This window comes from Poecilia formosa, unplaced genomic scaffold, assembly GCF_000485575.1.
Source record: "Poecilia formosa unplaced genomic scaffold, Poecilia_formosa-5.1.2 Scaffold26, whole genome shotgun sequence".
Taxonomy (NCBI): Eukaryota; Metazoa; Chordata; class Actinopteri; order Cyprinodontiformes; family Poeciliidae; genus Poecilia; species Poecilia formosa.
In genome coordinates, this window is record NW_006799965.1 from 2773225 (window position 1) to 2782372 (window position 9148).

The window sequence follows — 9148 nt, forward strand, 5'->3', positions numbered from 1 at the left end:
CATGAAGGAGTCTTTATGAATGTCTATGACTGTCATGAAGACTGACTGACAGAAAAACAGTTCAGTGTTTCGCCAAGAAATATTTCACTTTGATGAAAACTACGGCGTATGGCAAGTTCCCACGCCGCTCTTTGGCTTCTCATTACAGAGTTTCTGTTGACGAAGTCGATGCACAGCTGCTAAATTCCTCATGGAGAAGTATGAGAGGAAGATGAAGTTCCTCACAGTCCTCTTATCGTCTCCATCCATCCATCCATCCATTGATCTGATCATTTTAATCAGATTATCAGTCTGGGATCAAGAGGCTAAACATTTTTGAAGCAGCCTTTATTATTGATGAATTGATGAACGAAAGATGTAACAAATACATGACTGGAAAGAAGATCAGAAGTTCATTTTTGACTGGAAAATTACACACCCAAACAGCAATTTAGGAATTCAGCGAGTTTATTAGGATGAAAACAGACAAATATGCTACATTCGCCAAGCACAATATGTGAGACATTGCCTTAAACAAGTATTTCAATAAACAACTGATTTAGCCATACAACATATACAAATATTAAATAGCTGCACTTTATCACACTAACACACTCACTTCAGAACCAGTCTATTCTCCTCTGATGATTTAATTACATTATTTTTTCATTCACATTATGGATTTTCTTTCTAGACTAAATATTTTCCCTTTGTAGATTCAAGAAACTCAACCTTAAACACCAGCAAGCATTTTAATGTCCTTCTTCTTTGGTAAAGGAAACTCTTTGTGATAATAAAACATTTTTAATATAAATATAAAGTTCAACATTTTTTTTTGTCGCATTTTGAGGTTACTTTGTACTAAATAGTCAGACTCTATTATTTTGTAGCGTAGGTTTGCATATCTTCATTGCAGCTGTGAGAGCAAGTGCTGGCAGTCGTCAAGTCTGTCCAGCTCGTCCACCGCCTCGATCAGCCGCTCAACCTTCGCCGATGGAAGCACCACCTCTGCGTTGTTCCTGAACTTCTTCCTCAGGCTCTCGTTGGTCAGCGGGTTGCGCCAGTGGCCGTAGAAGGTATCACAGCGTCCCTTCAGAATGTCTCCTCCCACAAGCGTCACCTGGACCTCCCCGTACATCACGTTGAAGTTTGCGGGGTTGTCGTGGGGATGCTCCAGCCGAACGCGGCTCAACAGAGCACAGAGCTCGGGGCGGCTAATGGCGCCTGGCGTGAAGGACTGGACGGTCACCTCACCATCCAGGAGAGCGGTGCAGGCGTTAAACTGGAAGGAGTGGCGGGCCTCATGCTCCGACTCAGGAAAAGGCCTATTGATGTATTTAGAAAGGGGAACTCTGAGCAAGATGTCCTGGACTTGATCTGGAGAGACCTTTCCAGGACCAACGCCCACTAGAAGCTTATGGACGGAAGCTGCAGCATCTGCCACCCAGTGCATCCCCAGATGGGCGGGGAAGCGCTTGAAGCCCATGTCCTGCTCCTCTAGCAGGAATGCATGGCCATCATGGGGTGAATGTAAAGGCTGTGGCATGTAATCTTCATAAAAAGCACTAAAGCCTGCCACTCCTGCAACAGCATCCAACACCAGAGGACTGGCCTCTAGGCCTCTGGATGCCAGAAGGGCAGCTTCAAGCCCAAGGCGTGAGGCGTTGCCGATGTGGAGGGGCTTAGACTGAGTGGCAGCGTTAGCCATGGGAGCTCCAGCCAGGGAAGCAGCTATCGCCAAGGCATGGCTGCTCTGAGAGGAGTCCAGAGACAGGAGGCGAGCACAGGCTGCTGCACTTCCCATGGGACCGACCACAGTGGGAGGATGAAACCTGACGAAGGACAAACAGAGACCTTTTTGTAAATAAACATTCTTGTGACTAAATTAATATTTTAGATTACATATGTTAAAAACATACTAACAGAACAATCAGACCTCTAGCTAACGGACAAGGTGTTTTGTTTATTTGACTTTTTGGTATTTTATGAAGAAAACAAGTAGAGGGTGTGAAGTCATATGAGTGTGCAAATCACAGTATTTTTCCTAGACTTGGCTTACTGTGCTAAAGCTACACAGCCCATGTTGTTCCTGAGATTAAGATCATTACGTTCCATTCTGAGCATAACAACAACTGCATATAGCACCTCAGTGACCAATAGTACTCTTCTTGATCAGCACAGGAAGTCTATTAACTCATGGATAAAAGTAGAATAAGCTACAAACAAGAAGGTCTGTGCTGAGTAAGTTTTATCTTGATGTAAGTTGACTCCAACTCTGAAGAACTGACCTTTTAGGAATATTGTGGGCCTCATTGGAGAACCTCATCAGGCGGCCCTGGATTTCGATGCCCACGTTAAACGCGAGTAAGAAGTCCAGACCGCTGGGCTTCCTGCTGGCTGGCATCATGTCGCTGAGCGCTAACACAGCAGGAAGGACGGCTCCTGATGGGTGCGTTGCTGGATGCCAGGTGTCGTCAAAGTCCATGGAGTGAGTCTGGAAGCAAAAAGACTTTATTCATTAGATGCTGTTGGATCAGAAAGCAGTTTATAGCTCAGTTGACTCAGGTCACCTGTTTACAGTCTTAGTAAAGTGCGTCTTTGTCTGGACCTGGTGTGTTTAAAAGGTAAAATTACTTAAACTGCTTCCTGAAGAAACAACCTTGATGTTCCGGTGGCTTCTCTGGTAGCAGATGCGCTCATGGAAATATTTAGGGTGAGGTGGCTTGTTTTGATTTTTGTAAACCAGCCGTGTTGCTTGAGGAGCCAGACTGCAGGAACAGCTGAGTTGAAGCAGTTCCTGTAACCAGAGACCAAACTTGGCCTCTTGGTCTCATACTCACCGCCACTCCGTTGACGAAAGAAGCCAGGGTTGGGGAAAGCCGGATGTTGCTGCGGCCGTACACAGAGCTGATGAAATCAGGTGCGTACATGTGCTGAAATGAAAAGACTTTAGTAAATGAGCCATTCTTGACCAAAACATTTTTAATAGCCAGAGATCTTTTACTCCTTTGATCATTTATCTCCACACTGAATCTCCCCTGACTCAGCATTTCTGGTTATACAGAGTCACTGATTTGCATGTTGTTAATAGAGAGTTTAATTTACCTGGCAGTGCTGCAGGGCCAGATCAAAGACATCTGTTGTGCTTCCAATGAGGCCGACCCCGATGCTGTCCAGCACCATCCTTTTACTGCGCTGGAGGACAACGGGGGACAAATGCTGGGGCTTGATTTCACTGATGAACTGCCCAAAACTTGCTGTGACTGTGTCCTCTGGAGCTGGATGCTTCAGGACTGCAGCGAAGAGGAGGAAAAAGAAATGTTGGTTTGTGTGAGCTCATAAATGTGGTGGAACACCAGCCAGCTTACTTTATTTTATTTTTATTTTTTTTGCAACAGAAAATGAGAAAATAAGCAGAAATCCTTACTCTTCACTGCAGATTGATGCACTCCTCTGGCAGCCTGAACTGGCCGGATGGTTTTCTATAGGTTAAAGACAAAACATTTGCTTAGTTATACCTCAGGCACCTTAAAAACAGTCTATGTTTTGTCATTTTTTTGTTTCTAACATTTAAAGTCTTAAACAAGAAACCGAGACCGTTGCAGTTGTTTTTTTTTTTTTCTTTGACCCTATGTGTCTCAGAGTGAACTTCACTCAGGTTGTAACTTCAATGAACAACAATCAGGACCTTTTCCCTCTCAAAGAGCTGCTGTCTCACAGCTGTGACAAGTGTGGCTTAACAAAAACTCCTTAAAATATCTTTTCTTTACCATTTACTCTCACTAAAAGGACTCAAAATAATATCATGGTTAAACATGAGAAAAGTTTAGTCATTTAGTAGATTTATGATCTCAACCAGAAGGTAAAAAAAAGTTTAATCCTTCTACTTCACAAATGTAGAAACAGTTTAATTCTTACCTGTAGCACTGAGAACATGGCTTCAACTTGCTTCTGTCACAGAGATTTTCTTTCTTTTTCCTTCCAGCAGCTTTTTTTCCCCAAAGGATGCTGATGCTTCTCTGGTGGGAGGTAAATCTGCCTGCCTTATATAGTCCTGGACACACAATGACCACAAAAAAAAAAAACCGGACAGGGCAGGGCAGGTGTATCTGTGACAAGTTTTCATCGAATCAAAATGCAGTTTCCATCATTGTCCCCCATTGTCTCAGAAGGCATCATCATGGGAGGAGGAAGCAAGAGTCTAATCTTTGTACAAGGTGCAAACAGTGATGTCACCCTCCTCAGCATGAAGTCTGTGTGGTTGAGTAGGGGAATTTTCATGAACTCCTCCTACAAACTCCTCCTGAGTCTTATTTAAAACAAACTTTCACTCTTGCTGCAGCACAAATCAACACCTCATCTGTCTGAGGCACTTCACCCGGTAAGACATCACTTACTTGTTTTGATACTGACAAAAGCTAAATCTTTGTCACAGCAGGTACCCTGGAGTCTAAAATTATTAATACCACTGGCAGATTTAAATTTTGAATTATTTTCATTCAACCAAGAACTTTGTTTTTGCTAGGGAATGAGTTAGTCTCCTTTCAAAATATTCAACACAAAAGAGCACAATTTAAAAAAAAGTGCAGATTTTTATTTAGATTATGATTATTTATCTTTCTTCAAGTCTTTTCAAGATTCTCTCAAATGGTTATACTACTTAAAATAAGACAAAACTTGTTGGCAAAAAACAAACAAAAACAAAAAACAAACTTTAAGCCTACTTTTGCCAGGGATAGGAATAGTTTGTTTTTCACAACAGTTTTTAACTTGCTACAACAAGAAAATGACAGCATTCACAGTTTTAAGGGGAAATGTTTTACTTTGGAGTAAATAGTTTCTGTCATTTGTAACTCTTCANGTAATATATTCATAACGTCTCAAATTAGCTGTGAGGACTAACACTGCTGGTCACTGCTTTGATTTTAGCTTCAAAGTCTTGAAATCATACAATTTTTATATTTGATCAAAAAACTCATTATTCGATCAAAATTGAATTATTTTAACATACTGTTTCTTTTAAGATCAATCTCATCTTTATTATTTATATCACCATTGCATGTATTTGTCAAATGCTTAAGATTTTGTAAGCTTGTTTTAAAGCATTGAAAATATTCAACAATTATTCAACAGGCATGATGACATAGCCCACAGCACCCACCACAGCACGGTCATCAAGTAAGATACTCTTTTTAATATAGCCAGTGTGCTTTGCATTTCTAAACAACATTGACATTTCACAGAAAACTTCACTTTAGTAGCTGTAGTTTAGTTTTATTTGTCTTCTTCCAGTATACTTTATTGTAGGTGTTTGGTATTAATACAGAACTCTACTAACTTTTATGTTAACATTCAACATTTTTTCCTGACTTGTGGGACATTTCAGGCAGCTTTACATGCCAGTTTTGTCACAATGTCTTGACAATTTGTAGATTATTGCTATAAGCTCTGTGTCCATAAAATGCTGAAAGCATTTTAAGGACACAGAGCTTATCTTCACTGGAGTTATTCAGTGATTAATTCATTTTCTCTGTGAATCATATATATTTTTATGCAACTGAAAGTGACGGTCCATCAGACCTTTAATTGTGTGAAATACTTTCTGATGTACTGCAGTCGACTGGGACACAAGATCCAAGGGGTTCTCTGTGATGGCGACTCAAATGAGGTTGTTGCCGCCACTGTGGTCAACTGTCTGAGGATTGATGAAGGTGAAACTCACAGCAGTTCCTAATTTATTTGTTTCAGATTAACTTTTTTCATGACTAACTCAAACTGTTTCCACAGGAATCATCGGCATTGTCAGGGAGGGCTGCGTTCCTGCAGCAAAGGTTCAGCAGATCTTTGACAGAGTGAAAGGCACTATGTTGTGATTATCAATTTCTGAAAGGTTTTACTTTACTTTTGACAAGTTTAACTGTTTCATTAGTTATGTTTTTTTTTTCATTTTCTATGTAACCTTATGTTAGTTTAGAGCATTTTACAATGAAATATTGGACAGCTGTTCTGCACTACTATTCCAAATGATGTTAAGCTATGTACAAAATATATCCAAAAATAAATAACTAAATAAAAGATGTTTGGCATTTTTCTTTTTTTTTCTTTGAATAAAAATGAATACAATTAAAATATTTTCAAAACAAATATAATAGGATTGCCAACTGTCATAAATGAATATAAGGGACCGCCAGCATAGCTTCTGTGTGCTATGACAACCATGACCCGAGTTGCCCGACTCTCATCTGTATTGTATGTTTCATTTTAACCTGGTGATTTCTTTTTTTGTAAAGGCAAGATCAAGTAAGCAATCATTTATGCATAAACAGTGGAGGATGAGAGTATCCAAAAGTGTAATCCAGTAAGAACAGCACTACTTCAACACATCTTTACTAAAGTACTGTAGAAGTGAAAAGTAATAGTCCAAGAATTTACTTAAAATTTAATCGAGTTAAAGTAAAAAAGGTATTTGGTTAAAAAAAAAAAAGCAACTGTATGAAAAGAAACGTAGGATACAGCCCCCCTATCAATTCTCCAGCCTGAAAAGTTTCTCCAGGTTACCCTGATACCTGGTCATCCCTGTGACACACATGCTGGGCAGGAGACAGCAAGCCACAGAAACACCAAAGATGTAGTTCACAGAAGTGAAATCCTTATGGTTCCCCTATATCTCTATGAGATAATTGGTGAGAGCTAATATGACCAGTCACACCAATAAACCAGTCTCACTGCCTCCCTTCACTATCTTGACCTTCTCGGGACTTGAGAAACTCATCACACATAAACACTGTTCAGAAGAAAGCCCAGCAAAGAATGGACTTCCTGCGGCTTCTGGTCAACCTCTACATTATTCACTGTGTCTTGTGTTTGTCCGTCACTGTGTTTTGTGGCTTGACTCATCAAGAAAACAGAACAGGTCCAGAACTGCAACAAACAATTAGATCTGAAGAGAGGATCTTCAGGACTCACATCGCCTCCAGCCAGGACTGAAACAGCTTTCGGGTCAGGAAAAGGGCAATAAAAATCTGTGGAGATCCCACACATCCTGGACACAGACAATCTAGACTTTCATCATCATAGCTGCCACAGAGCTATTTGCAAAAACCTGCCACCACAAAAAGACAGTTTCTTTCCCCAGGCTGCCTCTTTGAGGAAGAACTAACACTCAGAGTGCCAAGATCAATATGCATATTTGCACAAACTCAACCTGCACCAACTTCCTCTTCTGTCAAAACACTGTATATAGACATATTGACAAGGAATATTTATTTCCTTTTTTATTTAATTACAGTTGCCTGGTTTGTGTTCACAAACTTCCAGAAACTTGTTGAATAAAGTTGTAACTGATTCAAATATTATTCACTGCACTTAAAGTATTTAAAATGATGACAATCCCTGAGAGTATCAACTTTTCTTGGGGTGGAATCAGACAAAAATCACATACTTTGATGATAATAGAGAAAATGACATTTATGTTCCAATATTGTAAGAGGTAATACTAAAATTAAATAAATATACTAAAAGTTAAAACAAAGAAAACTAGGATGACCAGTATCCACTTGTCTTGTTGTTTCGCAGGCATTTATTCCATTGTTTCGGAATCATAATTTTGGTTTTGACAAATGCCATGTTTGATTTTTATTCACTGAAATAGACCTGTGTAAATTGTTTTCAAGATGTTTTAAGAAAAACATCGGCACTCATTTGGAAATATTAATATTAATACTCATCTGGAACTCATAGGGGCTTTTGCTGTGACAAATTATTACTCACTGTTTAGCTGTGGACGCATGAGCATTGCTGCTTCTGCCATGATCTACCTCAGCCTCCTTTTCAATGTAAATCCAGCCGGAAATGGCCACCATAATACAATCTACAAATTATAAAAACATGTTCAATGTGTGTAATGTCACATTTCCACCTGAGCTTAAATAATTTTCAGTTATTTATTCTCCTATTTTTTGTCATTAGGACTCATTGAAAGACACTCCTCAAAACACATTCTGTGAATATCGACACTAACATAATTGAATAACACAGATATTTGTTAAACATTCACAACAAACACACACAAAGGAGAAAGAGAATTGCAAGAATAAGGAAATAACCCTATTTAAACATTAAAGGCCCATTATTATGCAAAATTATGCAAAATTCACTTTTTGCATATTTCTTCTATATGGGTATCTCCTGCTTCTAGAAACAGTCCAAGAGCAAATTAAATCAAGTCGTCTGAAAACTACCAACAATACAAGGTAGGATTTACCAAAATACTTGGACTAAAGGAAGGTTTTGTTCCTAATGTTCATCATAATTTTTCAGATGTTGGTGACGTAATTATATAATGAAGTTTTGTGTATTTTGTATTGTTGTTCGGCATGAACATGATTTATCACGTAGCATAAGCTAATGCTGAACGGTAGCTCTGCTAGTCCTGTGTTGGACGTTACCTTACTCACAATATCTATGCATTTACTGTTGCAATAGATGTGACAGTAAAATGGAAGTAATAGTTGAGAAGATGCAGCAGTTATGAAAACGTTGTCGACCCTCGACATTGTCTGAATTTTGCAAGTATATAGGTTGCATTTTTGGAAAATAACTGTCTTTGTGCTGAATGATACCAGCTGCTTGAGTTCATATCATGGCACACTGCCCCAAAGCGAAGCAGGATCCTCAGAGTTTGAAATAACAATGACATAAATGTGCATCATATCTGGAGCATTTAATCCTCGTTGCGGCTTGATTGTTATTCAGGAGGCTCCACTTCTTCTGCTTCTGGGTTAAAGATGCATAGTTGTACCACCATGCATCAGCACATTTGCATAACTGTGACACTGCGTTAAAACAGTGCATTCCTTAATAAGCTCAAAACAGGCGGAATTGATGAGGTGAAATCTCAATATCTGAAAATAATTGTGTATCAAATGTAAATATTTATGACGAGGAAGAAATGCCTCAAACAACTCATCACTGAACAGAGAGAGACAGTTTTATGTGGGGACCTGTTGGATTACAGGATTTACCAGAACAGTTAATTGACGTTCAGTGAGATTAACATTGACAACAATAATCCTATTGTTCAACTTGTTCTGCCTGATCACTAATCCATGTTTTGGTATCACTTTAGATGTCCAAAGTGACTTGTTCGTCATTTTTTTTATTTGTCATT

The 9148-nt window shown here is 39.2% G+C and overlaps 1 protein-coding gene across 2 annotated transcripts in view; it reads right to left on the bottom strand.

Moving 5' to 3' along the window:
- Positions 1–429: 429 nt before the first annotated feature.
- LOC103135609 (cis-aconitate decarboxylase-like) overlaps positions 430–9148 on the bottom strand; it is a 46006-nt gene continuing 37287 nt past the window's right edge. The window contains exons 2-7 of one of the 2 annotated variants that reach the window (XM_016669641.1): positions 3898–4033; positions 3407–3461; positions 3085–3272; positions 2820–2912; positions 2268–2473; positions 430–1811 (exon numbers count right to left, since the gene is read on the bottom strand). In XM_016669641.1, coding sequence (XP_016525127.1) covers positions 887–1811; positions 2268–2473; positions 2820–2912; positions 3085–3272; positions 3407–3461; positions 3898–3915 — 1485 coding nt within the window. In that variant the 5' untranslated portion in view covers positions 3916–4033 and the 3' untranslated portion in view covers positions 430–886. Of the gene's footprint in view, positions 1812–2267; positions 2474–2819; positions 2913–3084; positions 3273–3406; positions 3462–3897; positions 4396–9148 lie in introns of those variants that run through there. The other variant, XM_007548422.2, reaches the window with a different exon arrangement.